The sequence below is a fragment of the Trachemys scripta genome, unplaced genomic scaffold (assembly GCF_013100865.1).
Source record: "Trachemys scripta elegans isolate TJP31775 unplaced genomic scaffold, CAS_Tse_1.0 scaffold_38, whole genome shotgun sequence".
In the NCBI taxonomy this organism is placed as follows: domain Eukaryota; kingdom Metazoa; phylum Chordata; order Testudines; family Emydidae; genus Trachemys; species Trachemys scripta.
The window spans coordinates 27336-49707 of NW_023260525.1; the positions used below are offsets into that span (position 1 = coordinate 27336).

General features: G+C 50.7%; 1 protein-coding gene across 9 annotated transcripts; it reads right to left on the reverse strand.

Moving 5' to 3' along the window:
• Positions 1-226: 226 nt before the first annotated feature.
• On the reverse strand, positions 227-11546 carry LOC117870575. Of its 9 annotated transcripts, none has more exons than XR_004644006.1 (6): positions 11477-11546; positions 9342-9579; positions 8305-8438; positions 7974-8077; positions 3108-3281; positions 227-267 (listed from the first exon to the last, which is right to left on the reverse strand). XR_004644006.1 is itself a non-coding variant. In XM_034757771.1 (4 exons), exons 1-4 carry the CDS (start codon positions 8143-8145, stop codon positions 2160-2162), a joined length of 633 nt encoding a protein of 210 aa, XP_034613662.1. In that variant the 5' UTR covers positions 8146-8243; the 3' UTR covers positions 1894-2159. The 9 variants fall into 9 exon arrangements, 1 of the variants encoding a protein (XP_034613662.1); XR_004644004.1 differs by lacking the exon at positions 227-267 and adding an exon at positions 1894-2553; XR_004644002.1 differs by lacking the exon at positions 227-267 and adding an exon at positions 1894-2553 and having other exon boundaries at positions 2969-3281.
• Between the last annotated feature and the right edge of the window lie 10826 nt (positions 11547-22372).

Sequence of the window (22372 nt, forward strand, 5' to 3'; positions counted from 1 at the left end):
CCACAGCCAGCCCCTGCCCAGGTGTCCCCCAGGCAGTCAGCTTCCACCCTGGCCCCCTGCTGGCTGGCTCAGGCAAGTGGATTATGGGATTCGGGGCCTTTCCCATCAAGGGAATGCTTCTCTGATCTAGCCCCAGGTTGGGGGGGATTTTACCTTGTATTTTGATAAGGGACCCCCGTCTGACAGACTGCTTTTCTTCTAGCTGGAACAAACTATCCTCCGGGGAGAAAGGAGCCGTGGGTGGACCTGCTGGGGAGGTTGCTGCTGCTGGAAAAGGCCGATCCCGTCTCCCAGAAGATCCAACAAGATGAACACACATGGAAGGGGATGGAAAAGACCAGCAGAGAGCAAAATTGAGCTGCTGACTCACTCTTGTAGCCTCATAGCTGGAGAAACAAGGCCCCAGACCCCGCCCTGACCAGCCACTTCAAGGCCTGGCAAACTCATCCCAGCAATGGGCGATTTCGGTAGCCAATTTTGATTGGACGTATTCCTGGAGGGTTCATCACATGACAATCTTTGGAAAAGATGCAGCCTGGGCCCGCTGAGCTGGACTCTTCTCCGAGAGGCGAAAAGAGCAAGAGAAAGAGGCGAGAGAAGAAAGAAGAGGGGGAAGGAAAAGACGAACATGAGGGAGGGGGAGGGAGCAGGAAGTCCACGTTTCACCTCCCGGGCTGGGTTTGGGATTTAGCCAGAGCCAGCGGAGGTGGCAACGTCACTTGGGTCTCCCTGTCTGGCCTCATCCCAGCTCAGCTCCAAGGCCCAGGACAATGAAGCCCCAATAATGTCATGGCGGTTGGGTCACTGACCCTCCTAGAACCTCCAGGAATTAAAGATTAATCTTTCATTAAAAATTCTGTCTTGTGACAAAACCTCCAGGAATACAGCCAACCAGAATCGGCAACCCTGCCTGGTGGAGTCCAGGAGACGGTACAGGTGGCTGCCCTGATCATGAAACTTGCCCCATCTGTCCACTCGGCCTCTTCACTGCCACCCCAGAGGTCTCTCCAAAACAGGGAGGTGGCTAAGCTAGTCCCGCCCCTCCTGATTTTGTCCACCAATCAGGAATCCAATTTTAGTATCTGCCAGGGACTTCCACCATTAAGATAATGTTTGATCCCGGCAGTGTGCTCTGTGGATATATAGCAGGAGTTGGGAGGGGGCGTTTGTCACATGTAACCTACCAGCTCTGTGGTCTTGGGAAACCGGGGTGCAGTATCCAGCCTGTCTGACTCATGAAGGACCTTCCCCCATCCGCCCAAACCTCTGCTTGAATCAAAACTGCTCAGAAGAAAGACTTACCCAAGCTCCTCCAGACAAGGGTGAGAGGATTAAGGCAACTCCCTTAGTCTCATTTGCATCAAAGATGGGACAGGGGGCCTTCTCCGTTAGCATACAGATGGAGAACAGAAATTCCAAGGCAAGAACTGCACTGAACTCTGGGACCAGGAAAGCAGGGAAGCAGTGCATGATGGGGGATCTCTGCTCCAGATGTTAATGAACCTACACCTGCCCACACCCAGCTCAGCAGTTATCAGACCAATTCTAGTAATAAATCCTCTATCGGTATCCAAAATACTGAAGCTGCCTAATTGAATTATGAACTCCCTCGAAGGAACACCGCCCATAGCCAGGAATGATCAGTTCTTATTGTCTAGCTTGAACAAAACAACTTTGAAATAGTCCCTTAAATCAATCGTTTTACGCACCAAGAATTCTAGTGTTCTCCCTTGAAACATTGTTCTTTTTCTACAGAAACCCACACACACGCTCAAGTAGGTGTTCTGTTGCCTGCATCCAAAATCTGCATCCGTTCCATTGGGATTTCATCTTCTCCTGCCTGACGGTGCTGGGGGCTCTGCCTGTCTCCAGCACTACAGACCCTCAGCTACCACCATCACCTGGGAACCCTGGTCGATTCAAGCTTCACGGAGAGGTGAGAATCCCCACACTCTCTCTCATGAGTGTTTTTGGCTTCCCCATTCGCTCTGCAGCCACTCTCCTCATACCTAAGCTAAAGACCCCTGCAGAGCCCAAAAATCCTGTGGGGTTTCCTCATCCAGTGGGTTACGACCAGAACAATTGTAACGTGGACATGGGGATAGGGACACGCTGAACCTGGGGCATATGAGGGTGGAAGCTTGAAAGCGCTGCTCGGCCTAGCCCATTGAGTCCAGGGACATATAAGGGGTCAGCTTGGGAGTGCTGATTAACTCAGTCATCATAGACACACTGTGTGTGTGTGTGTGTGTGTGTGTGTGTGCGTTCATCTGATTCGGGGGCTGGAAGAACCGAGCCCCGGGGAACGTAGGTCCTGCAGGGTAGCTCCACTGGGAGGGAACTTGCAGCTTGGAGAAGTAGAGTTCCGTATGAGAACACAAGTGACACAAGCAGAACATTAATACAATTACAGAACCCCTCCCCCCACAAAGAGTAACCCTAATAAATGAGCGTACCCCAAAGTAAAGGGCAAATCTGGTAACACACCCTGGAGGCGACGGAGCCTGTGGAACGAGCTCTGAGCTCCCTGCTTCAGACGGGGTTTCTGTCTCCCTGAGAGAGATATGATGGTAGAGCTGCACAAGGGACAGGTTTGCCAATCCTTATCAGACCCTGTTGGCCATATGGGGAGAAGACAGGGCCCTACAGGGCGACAGCCAGGTAGAAATGCAGGGAAGGGGAGTTTTCTGTGCTGAGCCCAATTTCTCGTGCTGTCAAACCTAAATCTCTCTGGCTTCAGATTTAACCTGTTGCTTCTTACCGTGGTTTCTGTGGCCAATGAGAACAATTGATCCCCATCCTCTTTATACCAGCTGTGACCATATTTAAAGACTGTTCCCAAGTCCCCCCTTCTTTTCTCAAAACTAAACATGGCCTGAGTTTAACCTTTCCTCACAGGTCAGTTTTCTAAACCTCTCTCATTTTTCTTGGTCTCCTCTGGACCCACTCCTGTGTGACCACATCTTACCTAAAGTGCGGCTCCCAGAATTGGGCACAGTTCTCCAGCGAAGGCCTCACCAGTGTCCAGTAGAGCAGGACAATTACCTCCCACCTCTTACGTGCGACACTCCTGTTTGTGCACACCAGAAAATTCACTTTTTTCTCACCTGCATCACACTCTGGACTCATATTCAATTTGCGATTCACTGTAGCCTCCAGGTCCTTCCCCCAACACTCAATCCTCCTCAAACTGAATGATTGGAGTGATGTGAAAACCTGATTTTCATGTGGTTGGCTGGCTGTGAAAAAACTCAGGGTGGAGAATTTCATTTTGGGTGACCCTGAAAAGAAAGAAAAATCAGTTGTTTGGCAAAGTGAGAACACAGGAGAAAAATCATGCTGGTATATGAAATGCTTCGATTTGGGGGGATTTTAAAAATAAAATAGAAGATTTTGACTGGAATAGAAATATCAAAATGTTTCAACATTTTGGACCATTTTAGGGAGGGGGACGAAAACAATTTATCAAAATTGAAACAAATTTGCAAAAATTTCTCTGTCAACTTAAATCCGCATTTAAAATTTTTTTTGCCCAGTTAAAGCCAGGAGTCTGAGCTCCCCAGCCCCGGCCCATGCAGGTTCTAGCTGAGCTCTGGGAGAGGCGTGGGGCCAAGTGGGTTAGAGAAGTGGGGGTTGGAGCCAGGACTCCTGGGTTCTCTCCTGGCTCTGGTAGGGGATAATTATAAAGCCTCCCTAGACGAGCTGCTCATGGGGACAGGAGATGCATGGAGAAGCACTGCCCTCTACTGGTGGATACTGTACTACAACAGGCCTAACAGGAGGCACATTCAGGTTACTTCAGTGACCAAGGACCCCAAAGTGCTCACCCAGCACTGAGATGCAGCCACCTCTGGAGAGGGGCAGCTGGGGAAGAGGCTCAGGGTGACGACACACCAGGAGGGCCATGTTTCATTCGTTCGCCAACGCAATTGGTAAATATCACTCCAAATTGCAGTTCAGAGGTTAAGAATTAAAATAAAGCGCTCGGGGTGAACCCAGTAGTCCTGTCTCTCAGACCCCCTGCTCTAACCACCAGCCCCCACTCCCCTCCCAGAGCTGGGGAGAGAACCCAGGAGTCCTGACCCCATGCCGGGTTAATGGGGAGAGCCAATAACTGGCTCCTGCTGCCGTGGGTCAGACACAGCTTGGCTCGGGAGTGGAAAGAGAAGGAGGTCAGAGACCCCTCCCTGGCTTGTTGTGGGGGGTTGGGCCAGCTGATACCCCACAAACACAAAGAGCAGGGGGTGCTGTGGGTGAGGGAAGAGAGGGGTAGCAAAGGCCTGGGGGTGATGGCCCCCACTGGTACAACACAGGCAGTGTGAAGGTCGTGCTAAGGCTGGGAGCTGATGGGGAGGGTGATGGAGGGGAGGGGCTAAGGAGAGCAGTAGAGCAGGGGCTGATGGGAATGGGGGGAAGCAGGGGCCAGGGGGTGCAGATCAAAGATGCCAGGCACCAATAAGGGGACAGCCGTCCCTCCCCAATCTGCTGCCTCCTGAGATGCTGCCTCCTTTTCCCAGCTGCCCCTCCCCAGAGGCAGCTGCATCTCAGTGCTGGGTGAGTACTTCAGGGTCGTTCATCACTGAAGTAACCTGAATTTGTCTCCTGTTAGCCTTGCTGTAGTACAGTATCCACCAGTAGGCGATGATGCTTCTCCAGGCATCTCCAGTCCCCGGGAGACCTCCGACAAGGGACATAGGGAAATAACCCATTTCCTTCCCTGACAGACTGTATCCGTCTATAGAAGATCCACCAGATACCGACGGACCGAGGGACAAACTCCACCCGTGTCCATATCCACTTTGCCTTTACTGGCTCTGACACTTTACTATGGGCGACGTATCCGAGAACACTTATTCTCTGCCGCTTTTAAAAACTCACACACCTTAATCTGGAACAATGCTTGTTATGTGCACTATGGATCTCGTCAACTTTATAACCAAGACTTTTAATTTTTCACAACCCAAGCTTGACCCCAGACCTACAGTGCCATTCCTTTAAACCTGTGTAACGCAAACTTGATTCCAAACATTAGATTTAATAAAAAAAATTAATAGCCACCAGTAGGCTGTGATGCTTCTCCATGCATCTCCAGTCCCCGGGAGCGTCTCCTTTCACATCAGTTCCTTCTGTATGTGCAGTAGTCCGACTCAGTATAGGCATCTAGGGAGCAGGGCCGGTGCAACCACTAGGCGAACTAGGCGGCCGCCTAGGGTGCCAAGTGGTTGGGGGCGCCAAAAAGCCTGCTCAGGGGAGGCGGTGGAGTGGAGGTGAGCTGGGGCAGGGGAGCGCGGGGAGGGCTGCGCGCAGCAAGTAATGGGGGGGGGCGTGCAGGTGAACTGCTCCCCGCCCCAGCTCACCTCCACTCCACCTTCTCCCCTGAGCACACCGCCCCCGCTCTAATTCTCCTTCCCTCTGGATGCTGGAGAAGTGGAGCGGCGCCAGCGTGCTCAGGGGAGAAGGCGGAGCGGAGGTGAGCTGGGGCGGAGAGTTGCTGCAGGGGGGGGTGCCCAGGGGGGGGGGGGGGGGGGAGGGCCCGCGGGGGGGGGGCTTCCTGGGCGGAGGGGGGGGCACTGCAGGGCTGGGAGCTGCCGCAGGGAGGGCTCCCTGGCCCTTCCCCATGACCCCAGCCCCGCCCCACCCCCACTCCCAACTTTTGGGTGAATCCATCTGGTCCCAGTGATTTATTTATTTTTAGTAATATAAGAACATAAGACTAGCTGTATTGGGTCAGACCAAAGGTCTGTCCCAGTAGGGGCATACTTACATTCCATCTAGAACAGTATCCTGTCTTCCAACAGTGGCCAATGCCAGATGCCCCAGAGGGTATGAACAGAGCAGGTAATCAGCAAGTGATCCATCACCTGTTGCCCATTTCCAGCGTCTGGCAAAGAGAGGCTAGGGACACCATCCCTGCCCATCCTGGCTAATAGCCATTAATGGACCTATCCTCCATGAATTTATCTAGTTCTTTTTTGAACCCTGTTATGGTGTTGGACTTCACAACATCCTCTGGCAAGGAGTTCCACAGGTTGACTGTGCATTATGTGAAGAAATACTTCCTTTTATTTGTTATAAGCCTGCTGCCTATTAATTTCATTTGGTTACCCCTAGTTCTTGTGTTATGAGAAGTAACAAACAACACTTCCTTATCTACTTTCTGTAAACCAGTCATGATTTTATAGCCCTCGCAGTCTATAAAATATCTTTAGTAACATCTTTAGTAATTTTGTATCACCTGCAAATTTTGCCACCTCACTGTTTACCCTCTTTTCCAGATCATTTATGAATATGTTGAATAGGACTGGTCCTAGAACAGACCTCTGGGGGACACCACTATTTACCGCTCTCCATTCTGAAAACTGACCATTTATATCGATCCTTTGTTTCCTATCTTTTAACCAGTTACCAATCCATGAGAGCACCTTCCCTCTTATCCCGTGGCAGCTTCCTTTGCTTAAGAGCCCTTGGTGAGGGACCTTGTCAAAGGCTTTCTGAAAATCAAAGTACACTATATCCACTGGATCCACCTTGTCCACATGCTTGTTGACCTCCTCAAAGAATTCTAGTAGATTGTTGAGGCATGATTTTCCTTTAATAAAACCAGGTTGACTCTTCCTCAACAAATTATGTTCATCTATATGTCTGACAATATATTGTTCTTTATTATAGTTTCAACCAGTTGCCCAGTACTGAAGTCAGGCTTACCGGCCTGTAATTGCCGGGGTCACCTCTGGAGCCCTTTTTAAAAATTGGCATCACATTAGCTATCCCCCAGTCATCTGGTACAGAAGCTGATTTAAATGATAGTTTACAGACTAGAGTTAGTAATTCTGCAATTTCACATTTGAGTTCCTTCAGAACTCTTGGGTGAATACCATCTGGTCCTGGTGATTTATTGCTGTTTAATTTATCAATTTGTTCCAAAACCTCCTCTAATGACACCTCAGGCTGGGGCAGTTCCTCAGATCTGTCACTTTAAAAGAATGGCTCAGGTTTGGGAATCTCCCTCACATCCTCAGCCGTGAAGACCGATGCAAACAATTCATTTAGTTTTGCCACTATGGCCTTATCATCCTTGAGTGCTGCTTTAGCGTCTTGATCGCCCAGTGGCCCCACTGTTTGTTTAACCGGCTTCCTGTTCCTGATGCTCTTAAAAAAAATTTTGCTATAACTTTTTGAGTCTTTGGCTAACTGTTCCTCACATTCTTTTTTGGCCTTCCTAATTGTATTTTTACACTTCATTTGCCAGAGTTTATGCTCCTTTCTATTTTCCTCACTAGAATTTAACTTCCACTTTTTAAAGGATGCCTTTTGGCCTCTCACTGCTTCTTTTATTTTGCTGTTTAGCCACGGTGGCCCTTTTCTGGTTCTCTTACTATGTTTTTTAATTTGGGGTATACATTTAAATTGAGCTTCTATTATGGTGTCTTTAAAAGGTTTCCACGCAGCTTGCAGAGATTTCACTTTTGGCGCTGTACCCTTTAATTGCTGTTTAACTAACCTCCTATTTTTGTGTCGTTCCCCTTTCTGAAATTAAATGCTACAGTGTTTGGCTGCTGTGGTGTTTTCCCTGCCACAGGGATGTTAAATTTAATTATATTATGGTCACTATTACCAAGCGGTCCAACTATATTCACCTCTTGGACCAGATCCTGTGCTCCACTTAGGACTAAATCAGGAATTGCCTCTCCTCTGGTGAATTCCAGGAGCAGCTGCTCCAAGAAGCCGACATTTAAGGTGTAAAGAAACTTTACCTCTGCATCCCGTCCTGAGGTGACATATACCCAGTCAATATGGGGATAATTGAAATCCCCCATATAGAACTCACAAGTCCTGGCTCCGCCCCCCGCCCTAACTCACATGACCCCACTCCCCTCCCATATGATGAATATTAATAGCCATCTACTGAATATGATTATACCCGCCCCTGTTTACTGTTTACAGCATTAATCATGTTACACAGGCACTTTTACCTTGAATATACATTTCTTTGCAGTAATTGTAGCCACAGATTCCCTCAATCAGCAATTTACAGGGGAGGGAGGAAGGAGCCATGACCCCGAGCTCGTTTATGTAGCTGGGAAAGAGAAGGGAGAGGAGCGATAACACTACTTCACACAATGTGTATTCTTTAGACAGCCGCATTCCTTATGCAGCTGCAACACTTGTCTATCCTTAACAAGCAAAAAGGAAGGGGCAGGATAGCAAACTTTATCTATCAAGCAAAGAAATAGTGCTTGCCTGTGCCATACTCCCTATTACCATGGTAACGGTCACCCAGATCTTTATTTAACTCTTACATACCCCAACACCAGATCTTAATGGACAGAGAGTTGTCCTGCGTCAGTGTGGAGATGCCGTGAGTGTAGGATGTAGATGTTTTATGGAAAGTTACCCTGCTCATCTAGGACTCTTTCCAGAGGAAAGTTCTGATAGCTCTGATGAGGAAAATGTGGATTTGGGTAGGAGAAGTCAAAACATAGAAATCATAGATTCAAACTCAAATAGAAGCCCAGATCCCAATCTGGAGAGAAGATCCTCACATTCTAATTCTGATTTCCCTGTAGCAGTTGTTACAGATATTAAGACCCTAGATCTGGTAGTTAAGCAAATAGGGATGATGGAAGATTCTTCGGTTGCAATGCATGCACAATGTGTACAAGAAACAGCAAAAGTGTTCGGCTTACCAAGGGAAGACTGGATTAAAATCTTACCACTCAGAGAATCAAGCATTATGGAGTACTTTGCCACCTGAGTTTAGGGTAGGAGAGAGATCTTTTAAAGACACAGTAGCCCTATTGGAACATAATCAGCATCTGGGGCAAGCTGGAGTGGCCATCCTGTCTAACCTAAAGGAGAGACCTAATGAGTCCCCACATCAATTTCACCAGCGGTTAAGTGCAGCATGGCACAGTCACATGAAAGAGGAAACAGATGAGCCACCATACGTTCGTTTGTTGGTCAATAACTCTCTTCCCATTTGCAGGAAAAGGTGAACATGCATATAAATTATAACACTTCTTGGAAGGAGGCATTAGCCTTACTGGCCAAGGCGTATTCTCAGGGAGGCGTATTCTCAAATAGGTCAGCGTGGAGTCCCTGTTGCAATACTTCAGGAACCACGAGCTGACCCCACCGTGAGGAATGAGGGACCCCCAGGGTAAGGTCGAGGTGTTCCTAAATTCCCTAGGAACCAGCGTTGGCAAAATGAACCTAACCCACGTAATAACCCTGGACCTTCGAGTGAGCGTGCCCCTCGACAGGGTTATGCATTTGGACCCCATGTAGTGGCCCGGGACCGTGTTCCTTTCTTTTCAGATGTCACCCAGAACAATTCACACCTGCAGGGATCCAAGTCTCCGCCTCCCCACAGAGATGAGGACTCAGTTGTAATGATGTTTAACACAGTGCAGCAGACACTTGAGGCTCAACGACGGAATATCCGGGAACTCCGAGCACGCATGAATGAGCTGATGATGGAAGGCCAAATCCCAGCATCCTTGAACCGTCCAGTGGCCTCCATTAACTCATTTCCTTCTCTCCGGTGGAGAGCCTCTCCTCCTCCAGAGTTGGCTGCCTCTGAAGAGATAGAAGGAGAACCCGTAGATTATTTGTCTGCATACTCTACAAATTACTCAGCATGACGCCCACGGCCCTGAGCATAGTTATAGCCCTTTTAGGCAGAGATGCAAGTGGGAGACCCACAGTATCGCAGTGGTAGGGGGCCACCACAGGAATTTTATTATAGATACTGGGGGAGCAATTGGCATTATCCATGTCAAGGATCCTAGATCCTCTTCTCTGTCGTCAGGGTGCACAAAAACACTTCCAACTTTTGCAAGCAACCAGGTTGTTATTACACTTTCTAAACCCTTTGAAGTACAGATAGGTCACCTAAGAAAGGTTCATACCTTTGAATTGATGAAATTAGCAGGCCCAAGGAATTGCCTATTGGGAATTGATTTCCTATACGAACAGGGATGTGTGCTTGATTTGGGTAACCAATTGCTGTGTCTTACTGTAGAACAGGCAAAGGATGACTCACCAGTGATCACCCCGACCGAGGGAAAATGACCCCACAGATACTAACCACCTACAGCCGTACCTATGTGGTGGGGTTCATTGTTGCAAACCACCCCATGCAAGGGGTGTGTGTAGCCTATAGGATTAACCTGCTTGCTTGCATGTATATTTCTTTTCTTATAGTTTAAGTATTTGGTTTAGTGTACTAGGTTTATAGATTTATATTTAAGTAAGTTTAGCTGTAATGCAAGAGACCTACAGGCCATATCCTGTATGTTGAGCTGAGGCAAAGTTAGCGTATCTATGTCTGGGATCTTTCACCCAGATAGCAAAGCTGGCATCCATGTGTCTGGGACCTTTCACTCAGATAGCAAAGTCAACACACACACATCTGAAACGTTTCACCTAGATAGATAGATAACGGTAGACTGGCATAGGAGAGTTCCAAGTGTTTACCCTCAGATTTAACAGGTACACCACAAGGAAAGAATCAAAATAACCGGAAAAACAAAAATAACACATGTGTGTATGATCTAATATCATGAATATGAACGTACATGTCCTCAATACATACAAACATACTAGCCTATGGAGTATGTGTACCCTAACATTTTTGTGGGTGAGAAATGAAGTTTGGGCGTAGAAGGAGGGGTCAGGCACCTGTGCCCTATAAAAGAGGTGACCCACCTTGCTAGAGAGAGCCTGTACTTGTTTTTCTTAGAACTTTCTAAGTTCCAAGGGGACTATGTGTAGCTTGGTTTCCCTAAGCTTTTCTTCTTAGTTTTGTTTATTAAGTTTTAATTTTAAGTTTAAGTTAGTTAAGTAAACTCTAAGTTAGCTTTGATAGCTCTTAGCTCCAGCTTCTTCTAAGCTCTGCACCGCTCACTCCAGAACTGAGGAACGTGAACCTCCAGACGTCAGGCTGGTCCGGTGTCTCTCACCACCAGGTTATCAAGGAAGGGTGTGAGTATATTAACCAAAGCTGTGTAGCCTATAATACCATTGTGCCATGTGTATCTTTTGAATAGCAGTAATACAATTGTAACTTTGCAACTCTGATTATTTTACCTATAATTCCTACTTCATTTATCTTAATAAAAAGTCTTTAAGGCTTTATCTGTTTCAGTGAGAGCTTCCTGTCATACCCCGAGGGTCCTTTGTAAATTCTGTGGAGCCTGATTCGGAACAACCACCTTATTATCTTCTGATCAGACAGATTGGTGAGCCTAAAACCCATACTAGCCAAATTAATATTATTAACCTCTTAAATCAGGCAACAGGGGTCTGGTGGGTTAGAGCAAGGGGGTGCTGGGAGCCAGGACTCCTGGGTTCTATCCCAGCTCTAGGAGTGGAGTGGGGACAGGTGGGTTGGGAAGGAGGGGACTCCTGGGTTCTATCACTGGCTCCCTGACTGTGACCTGGGCCCGCCCTCTCCGTGCCTCAGTTTCCGCACCTGTAAAACAATCCAGCTGATGATTGTTTGTTTCCGCACAGGACTCAGCAGGTGCACTCTCATGTGCCTCTGCCCGTAAAGCTGTGTTGACCTCTGTGGTCTCGATTCTCATACTCTCCACTGAGAGGGATGGGCGCTGCAGAGGGCTTCTGGCCACATCCTGGTGCCGCCTCTGCTCACATGCTTACCGGCAGCCCGTGACTCATGTGGCCACAAAGAGTCAGGCCCCAGGAGCCCACATCGTCCTGCCTGCGTCTGCGGCCCATTCCTGGACCCACGCATGGCTGGGGGCTTTGATGTGGACTGCGAGGCCCCTTTTGAAGTGGGAAGAAAATGGCCACGCCCTGACAGGTCCTCTCCGCTCCACCCCAGAGGCAGCTGCATCTCACACATCCCTGGATGGGGAATGGCGTATGGCTGTTGGGTTAAGATAGGAGTCAGCGCCCCTACAGAGGAAAGACCCCATTCTCCACCCCCTGACTCAGTCAGTGCCCTGCCCTGGGACCAGATTAACCCCTGCCAGCATCTCAGAAGGACCCAGACATCTCTTCCCCGTGTTCCTCTGGCATTTAAAATGTCAATGCCCTGACCCACGGAGAGAAGACGTGAGAAGGGTGGAACACAGAGCCCCTGGCATGGGGTGAGGGGAAATAGGGGTACACTGAACCCCTCATGTGGGGCTACACAGAGCCTCTGGCATGGGCTGGAGCCTTCTTGGCCTGGCTGGAGAACCTCACAGCCAGCCCCGGCCTGGGCTCATACTCCCTGGTGCCCACTCACCCCTGAGGGATCTGACTTTCTCATACCCGTGGTCATCACTTCCAGAGCATGTCTGGCCGAGCAGTTCTCACCGACCTGGCCTGTTACACTGAGATGTGAATGGCCACCGTAGGATGCCACCCTAGTAGCAAGCACGCTTTCCCTCTGCCGTCCGGCCGTGCGTCGGGGCCCGGGTTAGGAGGGGAAGGCTGTTTACCTTTTCTAGGCTTTGTGTTCTGCGTGATTTCTGGTAAATACAAAGTAAAGGCTGGGAGCCAGCGACCCTGAAAGACTTTTACTTCCAGCTGGCTCTTTTTCTCCATCGTACAAAAGAAACTCACCTATCAACGTCCCTGGCAGGGGGGAGGGTGCTAGCCCACCCACAACTGAAGGCTACTGCACCAGCTCAGGGGGAGAAACCACTAACAAAGCCCAAGGTTCAACTAAATTCAGGGGAAAGCAAATGATCAAACAGGAACAGCAAATTACAGGACCATACCTCTCAGGGCCATCCCTAGGTGGGGTGCAAGGGACGGGACAACCCCCCCAACCCCAGGCCCTGCTCCACCCCTTACCCTAAACCTTCACCCCTGCTCTGCCCCCACCCCACCTCTTCCCGCTCCTGCTCTGCCCCCCTCCACCTCTTCCCCGAAGTCCTCTCATCGGTGTGATGCTGATGAGGAGGCAGCCAGACCCCTATTGCCAGTGCCAGGCCACTCCCCCCACACACACACTAACCCTCTGGACCACCATGCGCCCAGCGTGGCCCCCCCAAAGCATGGGGCCTGGAGTGGTTGCCCCAAACCATCCTATGGATGGGACGGCTCTGACTGGTGCTGACGTTTAGGTTTGCGGCAGCCACTGAGGGGTAGGTGTCTTCGCGGAGCTCGTGCTGCACAATCTCCAACTAGGGGTAGGGGTAGCGGGGTCCCCCTCAGTGCGCCAGAGGCTGGTCCTGGCAGGAAGCACCAGGATTGGAGACCTCCTGCACTACGAGCGGGGGTGAGGAGGGACTGGGTGGATCCCCTGGCACTTGGTCGTTTCATGGGGCTCTCCACCCCTCATACTTCCTGGCGTGTACTCCCGGAGGTGAGGGCAGCCTTACCGTCCGCCTCTGTGGCTTTCCTTGAGTAGGATCTGTGAGAGGACGCTCCCTGCCCGCCCCCACCCCCGCCCTCTGGACCTTGTTATCGGGCCCCTGCCCTGTGAACCCCTCCCGCCCCCGACCCACTCCCTCTCACAACTTGAGAAGGCTCCATAGTCTGCAGCCGGTTCATTTCCAAATCACACAAAGGAAATATCTGCACACGCTCGTGCTCCACATGTTTCGTTTGCTCACCCTCGTGTCCCCCCCAATACGTAGAGGCGGCACCTTGTGCCATCTATAGAGGGTGAGGAGCCCCGGTGAGCCAGCCTTAATTCCACCTGGTTCTGCGGCCTGCCGGGAATATCAGCTGATGGCTCCATGAAGGTACTTGGACATTTCACACCTATCCCAGGCACTTGCCCTTTTGTGGCATGAGGGAGACTGCACCAGGTTGCAGACCCCTTGGATGGAGAAAAAAGAGCTGCCGGTCATACCGGAGCCCTTGGGGGAGGCAGAGGAAGTCATGTGCCAACACACTTCATGCACATTAAAGGAGTCTCTGCAGGGCCTGGAGGTAGAAGACTTGGACTTGTGTGCAGCGGCAGACCAGGCCCCGTCCTTCCTCCTCTGAGGGAGACTGAGAACCCTGCAGAGACCCAGTGCAGTCCTGGCCAGGGAAACTCCAGTGCTACCTTCTGGAGCTGGGCCAGGAAATCCAGGGCCAGGCTCAGGGTGTTGAGCCGGTGCCAGAGCATAGACAGGACTGGCTGGTTGAGCACCAGTGCTTTCCTGCACAGGAAGAGGCCCCGGAACAGTCCAGTTCACCTCCACAGCCATTCAGCCACCCTGTCCTCCAAACCCTGCCTGTTCTCCAATGGAGAGGGATGGGTGGAGGAAAGGTGAATGCTCAGAGAGAGTAGCAGATCCGTGCTCTACTGGATGGCCTGAAGCGCGGGTGGGAGGGAGCTCGTCTGCCACCTGTCCCTGACCACCAGGTCAGAGCTCTAGACTCAGTTGACCTGGGAGGAGGAGGCTGCTGAGTAGATAGCCAGTCAGGCCTCCACCCGCACCAGGGCCCCTGGATCCTGCACCACGAGAAGCACGTCAGTGGCATATGCTGACAGGACCACCCACAGCTCCAGCTCCCGGAGCACCAACCTCATCATCCTCCGGAGAAGATGGAGGAAGGGCTCAATGGCCAGAGGGTGCAGCTGGCCTGACAGCTGCCCGGTTCAGTCAGGGACCAGTTGAGCCTGACCACACACTCCACGGAGGCGCACAGCACCTGGAGGAAACCCACAAACAGTGGCCCAAATGCAAATGCCCACAGAGTGCCCAGGAGATACCCATAGTCCACCCTGTCGAATGCCTTCTCCTGCTCAGGGACAGGAGGGTGAACGACAGACTGTCCCTACACATGAGCTCAAGGAGGTCCCCGAGCCCATCAGTGTGGACCCCCAGTCACCAGGGCTGTCCGGGGTGGGGGAGAAGGGGCCCAGGACAACCTCCCCTGCACTCCCGCTCCCCCCCCACTCCACCCCTTCTCCCAAGTCCCCGCCTGGCCTCTTCCCACCCCTGCTCTTTCCCGCCCCACCTCCACTCCACCCCTTCCCCGAAGTCTCTACCCTGCTTCTTTCGGCTTCCATCCCCTCCTCTGAGTGACACCAGGAACCAGCAGAAGAGGGTGAGCTGGGGCCAGTTCTCTCACTGCTACCAGCACCAGGGCCCCTACTAGCCCCCCAGGCCACCCTGGACCCCACATTTGTAGTGGAAAAATCCTATTTTAGTTTTGGTATGAGTTAGTTAGAATGAAGGATAATAAATAATCTAGTATGTATTAAATGTATTGATGTATTCTGTAATTATAATTTGATGTACCCTGCCAGCCACCTTTTCTGAAACAGGAAGGAACGGCCTAGTGTGCCCTTGGTAAAGATGCATCAGCCACAATCTTGTATCTGAAGCTGATTTCAAAGCAGGAATAGATCCTTATGGTCACCACTTTGTTATAGGATTAAAGTTAGCATTGAGAAATAAGTAGAAAAGTGTGATGATTAAGAACATAAGAACAGCCGTACTGGGTCAGACCAAAGGTCCATCTAGCCCAGTATCCTGTCAACCGACAGTGGCCAATGCCAGGAGCCCCAGAGGGAATGAACCTAAGAGGTAATGATCAAGTGATCTCTCTCCTGCCATCCATCTCCACCCTCTGACAAACAGAGGCTAGGGACACCATTCCTTACCCGTCCTGGCTAATAGCCATTAATGGACTTAACCACCATGAATTTATCCAGTTCTCTTTTAAACCCTGTTATAGTCCTAGCCTTCACAACCTCCTCAGGCAAGGAGTTCCACAGGTTGACTGTGCGCTGTGTGAAGAAGAACTTCCTTTTTATTTGTTTTAAACCTGCTGCCTATTAATTTCATTTGGTGAACCCTAGTTCTTATATTATGGGAACAAGTAAATAACTTTTCCTTATTCACTTTCTCCACACCACTCATGATTTTATTTACCTCTATCATATCCCCCCTTAGTCTCCTCTTTTCCAAGCTGAAAAGTCCTAGCCTCTTTAATCTCTCCTCATATGGGACCCGTTCCAAACCCCTACTCATTTTAGTTGCCCTTTTCTGAACTTTTTCTAATGCCAGTATATCTTTTTTGAGATGAGGAGACCATATCGATATGCAGTATTCAAGATGTAGGCGCACCATGGATTTGTATAAGGGCAATAACATATTCTCCATCTTATTCTCGATCCCCTTATTAATGATTCCTAACATCCTCTTTGCTTTTTTGACCGCCTCTGCACACTGCAGGGACGTCTTCAGAGAACTGTCCACGGTGACTCCAAGATCTTTTTCCTGAATAGTTGCAGCTAAATTAGCCCCCATCATATTGTGTGAACAGCTGGGCTTATTTTTTCCAATGTGCATTACTTTACATGTATCCACATTACATTTCATTTGGATTCTTTAAATTGTAACTTGATGTTCCTGCTTAAATGTTCCTACTGTTTCTGTGTAAATCAATCCTGTTTTATGTGTGAATGAGGGATGTGTGTGTTAGAAGATAAGAGTGAAGGCCATCACTGGACCAGATGTTCTAAGGAGGAACCGAAGACAGATGCAAGGGCACCAGGAGATTCCTGTATACCCCTAATAACATTTTGAGGAGGAGGGCAGGTTGACAACTCTAAAAGATGAGGCAAACACCTATCAATCAGGACAAGATAGCTGTAACCAAAACCATTATGCGGTAACTCCCTGAGGAATGGATGAAAGGATGAGAAGAACAACTTAAGAAAACAAGCACTGGAAAAGCACTCATCAAAAGGCTATTGATTACGGCATGACGGTGCAAAACTCACTGACCCCAATGAAGGAAAATTACTATAAAGCAGGGTGCTTTGCAATGGGACTTTGGGTTTGCCTTGACACAACTTCAGAGCATTGGATTGCAACCGACAGGACCCTGCTCCCCCACTCCTGACCAATCTAACTGGCCATTAGATTAGTCCGAGCTACAGATTGGTAACAATAACATCGACTGGTGAGACAGGGCGTGTGTGTCTGAGTGTGTCTGTGTGTTTATGTGAGCATATGCTAGATGATTTACTATTCTATTCTTCATAAACGTGGCGTACCCTGCCTTATCCACTCAAAAAGATCCTGTGTGCTTCTTATAAGCATAACACATTCCCCCTGAAGTGCTTCGCCCCCCAAAGCATTGGGCCTGGGGCGGTTGCCAATCACAGCCAAATGGCCTTCGCTATGACTATGTAGGCTATACTGAGGAGTGAGACGGGACACCAGTTCCAAATGCTGTGGTGCAGAGGTCCCGCACAAAGGTTTGGGGGAGGGGGACATAGGAAGGGGGACTGTGGTGTCCGAGCTGCACCTCCTGGTCAGCAGGTTACCGGTCACTGGGGTATCCATTCTCCAGGCCATTGGCCGGGGTCCCAAGTTTTGTCGCTGGTCCATGTAAAAACAACCTCCCTCTCCAATTAACTCGTTAAACCGGTAACACAGAGGGAAACTGAATCCCACCCCCTCTGCATGCAAATCATTGAAAAACCCAGAAAATCCCCCACTTCCTCACACCAGGCTTCTGGATTCTCATTAGTTAAGGTTCTGTCTGTTTCTCTTTTTTTAGCAAGGGTCAGAGACCAAACAGCCCCTCTCTGGTGAGAGACCCCATCGCACCAGCCATGCCCAGATCTGGTGCTTCATCCCTATCCTCCTCCTCCTTGTCCTCCTCCATCTCCTGGGGGTCTCCCCCTAGTGCTACACCAGCAAGGCTGAGGTGAGCATTGAGAATGTGGCCTCTCTGCCTGGCGGGGGAGGCCATTGACGTGACCATGCTGGGTGGACACCAGCCTGTGGCGCGGCCTGAACAGTCCTGCAGCCTGTGCCAGAACCTGCCACTGGCCATGCTGGACTGGACGTCCACAGCCGGTTCAATAGGACCTCAGGAACTCAGGGGAAGAGTCAGCCATGGACGTAGCCCAGGCAATGGGGTCGGATGTGAACCATGGCTGGAAGTTGGAGCTGGAGCTGTCGGATGAGCTCCCATTCCCGGCCCTGGGCGTTCCCAATCCTGGCTCACCAGCTGTGCCTACCTGAATCCCCTGCAGCTCCCCCTGCTGGCCTCTGCAGCACATCATCCTTTTCCGAGCCCCCCGCCCTTCTCTCTGGAGAACAGCACCCCCTAGTGCTGCTCTAGGGCAATGGAGCCAGGACTGACCACAAGGGGAGAGTGCCCACCACAGAGCCCCTGCTCCAGGGAAGCCAGGGGAGCTCTCTGTTTGACTCCTAATTCCCCTCTCTCTTTTCCCTCTGGGAAGGGTAAGGGACCCCAAAGCCCCCTGCTGAAACCCCACTTCTCCCAGGCCCTGCATCTCCTCCAACCAGCTCCCACTCATCCACATACCAGGTCTTCCTGGCTACCTAGGGCACCCACTAAATAACGCAGGCTGCGCTAGGGGGTGGGGACTTTGGGGGAGGGCGGAGAGCAGAGAGGGGCATGCGTGCGGGCCTCAGGGAGGGGGCGGACTAGGGGCGGGAACAGGCAACATGAGGGCCTGGATTTGGGGAGAGGGTCACAGGAGGGGGCGGCTGCTGTCAGTTCACCACACGGGGGTGGCAGTCCTGGTGCTGACCAGAGCGTCCCTTCCCCGCCTCCTCACCGGGTGCTTGGACTCCACACGGCCCAGGAAACCATGACAGCCAGGGACTGCAGAGCTCTGTGCCGGCCTGGGTGGGCAGCAGGCTTCTCCCAGCAATGGGATCGGCGGGGCAGGCAGGGGAGTGGATTTGGCTTCCCTCAGCCCCAGCATCAGAGTCGAGAGGGGATGGGTGGGGACTCCATCCCCACGAACGGTGCAGATCAGGGGTCTGCCCAGCCACTGGGAGGGCAGGGGGCTCAGGTGGGAGAGCTGTGAGGTCAGGGTGTGCCTTTATCCAGACTGGAAGAGGGAGGAGAGGGGGCCTCAGGAGGGGGGGTGGGGGGGGGGGGGGGCCTCAGGGAAGGGGGAGGAGCACCCCTGGAGAAAACAAGAAGTCAGCACCTGTCACTGTATTTATATGGCACACGGCAAACCCAAGTGACCAGAGGGGCCTTTAGGAGCTGGGAATCACGCTAGCTTTTGGCACAGACAAGGTAAGTGCCGTTTAGTTATTGCAAAACTTTTGAAATGTAGGTGAGAAATCCCGGGTGAAATCCTGAGTTCTTGCAGGGGAGGGGGGAGATCCTCCTCCAAGATCTGACCCCACTTCCTGAGCTGGTGCCCCGGTGCCCAGACAGAGGGGCTGAGGAGGGTAAAGGAACTGCAGCGCTGACTCAGCTGCCCTGGGGTGTCTCGCTGCGTGGAAGCCCCTCAGCCCCCCACTAAACCGTGATACCCTCCTTGACCCCCAGTCTACTCCAAGTGCCCCTCCCATATTGCTTCCCCCACTCCCTCTTGCCCCACAGGTCCCCTCACTCTGCCCAATGAATAATTCCTTCCTGACCCGCAGATCCCAGCACATGCCTGGGGCAGGGAGAGGGTATGGACACTGTTACCACTCAAGAAAGAGATCTTGGAGTCACTTTGGATAGTTCTCTGAAAACATCCACTCAATGTGCAGCGGCAGTCAAAAAAGCGAACAGAATGTTGGGAATAATTAAGAAAGGGATAGAGAATAGGACAGAAAATATATTGCCTCTGTATAAATCCATGATATTCCCACATCTTGAATACTGCTTCCAGATGTGGTCGTCCCATCTCAAAAAAGATTGGAAAAGTTTCAGAAAAGGGTAACAAAAACTATTAGCGGTATGGAACGGCTTCCGTATGAGGAGAGATTAATAAGACTGGGACTTTTCAGCTTGGAAAAGAGATGACTAAGGGGAGATGGGATTGAGGTCTATAAAGTCATGACTGCTGTGGAGAAAGTAGATAAGAAAGTGTTGTTTACTACTTCTCATAACACAAGAACTAGGGGTCACCAGATGAAATTAATAGGCAGCAGGTTTAAAAGAAATAAAAGGAAGTACTGTATTTCTTCATACAACACACAGTCAACCTGTGGAATTCATTGCCAGAGGATGTTGTGAAGGCCAAGACTATAACGGGGTTCAGAAAAGAACTAGATAAATTCATGGAGGATAGGTCCATCAATGGTTATTAGCCAGAATGGGCAGGGATGGTGTCCCTAGACTGTCTTTGCCAAAAGTTGGGAATAACTGATAGGGGATGGATCAATTGATGATGCCCTGTTCTGTTCATTCCCTCTGGGGCACCTGGCATTGGCCATTGTCAGCAGACAGGATACTGGGCTAGATGGATCTTTGGTCTGTCCCAGTCTGGTTGTTCTTATGGACACACAGTGTGGGGGACTAAGAGGGCCTTGTTTCCCACTCCAGAATCCTGGCACACAAATAGGGCGGCAGAGATGGGGACTCAGGACACCCCCAGATCCTGGAACAAACATAGATAGGAGGCTCAGGTCACCCACAGATCTTGGCATGGCCACAGGGGGCAAGGGAGGGACTCAGACGCACCCCGTGACTAAACCCTGCCACTCGCCCTGACCCCTTGTCTCTCTTCCCAGTGTCTCGCCCCTCCCCGCACCCTGTCCTGAGAGCAGAGGGGGACAGCAGGCAACACACATCCCCTGAGGCGACCCAGCACCCACACACACTGGCTCTCCAGCAAGTTCTCGGCTTTCAGTAGAACCCAAGAGTCCTGGCTCCCATCCCCGTGACTGAGATCTTGGGGGGGGGGGCACCCTGAGACTGGTCAATCAGGGCAAACTGCAAAGAACAGGGAAGACAATCCCCAAAACTGGTGGTTATTCTAATACTTAGATTCACCAAGCCAGCAACAAAACAGCTTCTGCAATAACTGACTGGCTACTCAGAAGCCAAAACAGTTCCCTTAAAGAAACCAGTTTTGGGCTGCAATCCAGACAGCCAAGTGAAATATGATAAGGATTACTGAAAATCTTGCTCATCATACAAATATACTGGACACATTCCCCACCAGGTCAGTGAATATTTCAGCTCTTACCCAAATGCACACTTACAGCCAACTCTTGTGAACTAAACTAAACTTTATTGAAAAAGGAAAGAGAGAGGATTGGTTAAAAGATCATTCTCCATCCAGCTATGACTAGAGTTCTTAGGTCAGTTTCATAGTAAAGATGGTGAGCTTCAGAACTGCAAAGAGTCCTTTCCCGAATCAGTTCATCAGGTTATAGTCCCAAGACAGGCCAATGTCCAATTTCAGGGTGATCCAGACTGGAGCTGGAGACCTCAGTCTGGTGACTCAAACTTCCCCCATGAAGCTTAAGCAGATCTGAGATTACAGGATCGGGGCCCAAGAGTTATTTTATAGTTCATGGATTTGAAGTAAAACCTTCTCTTTCTAATTAGCTGCCTGGATTAACATAATGCAACTGCCCACCTCCCGCCATTTACAAGTAATTAACTGCATACTTCAAAGAGGAATGAAGACAGTGATGTTACTACATTTACAGTTCATCTAAATGTTACCATCTCCTTTGGATCTCTGAATTAACAGAATATAGTGACAGACAGGAACCGTTTGGTTACATTGTCAAACTCTAACAGTATATATGTAAACACACAAAAAACACAATCATTATCTCCTAATATGTCTCTAAAGGTTGACTATGGGCTAGTTAGTTTTTTAGTGTTTAACCCATCCTGGCCCCATGTCCCCCACCCCCCTTCTAACCCCTAGACCCCACTCCTCTCCCAGAGCCAGGGAAAGAACCCAGGAGTCCAACCTCTGAGCTCCCACCACCACCTCCTGCTCTAGCCACTAGATCCTGCTCCACTCCCAGAGCCAGGGAAAGCACCCAGGAGTCCAGAGTCACAACCCCACCCCCTCCCAGAGCTGGGGAGAGAACCCAGGAGTCCTGTTTCCCAGCCTCCCTGCTCTAACCACTAGACCCCACTCCCCTCCCAGAGCTGCGGATAAAACCCAGGAGTCCTAGATCTCTCTATCCCCTCTCTAGCCTGCCCGACCCCACTCCCGATTTATAATTGGATCACTGATATCAGGATCTGGCCCTTCCCCCCAGCTCTCCCTTCTCCCTTTGATCCTCCTGGATTCGTTATGGGGGGGATTTTGCTGTATGTGGGGGTCCCTCTTTCTGCCTGCCCTGCCTCCCAAATGACGAACCCAGAGAGCTCTGGAGAGCTCAGCTCCCTGCATTCTGATCCACCTGACATCTGCATCAGGGCGGCCCCTGGAAACGCTGCCGCTCCAGCCCAGCTGCCGTGATCCGCACACGGGAGCCCTGTGCTTTGCTGCAGGCAGGTAACCCAGGGGCAGGGGAGCCTGGGGGACGTGCTCTTCTCTCTCTCTCTCATCCTGCTGGAGGGAATGGGGCTGTGAGTATTTCAGCAAGGTCACCCTACTGCCTGCAGTTCATATGGGGGATTCAGTTCCCAGCACAATGAGGGGAGATTCATCTTGGGGGTGAGATGGGGAGCGGGGGTGTGCACAGGTGCATATCTGCACAGCTATCTATTATATGGA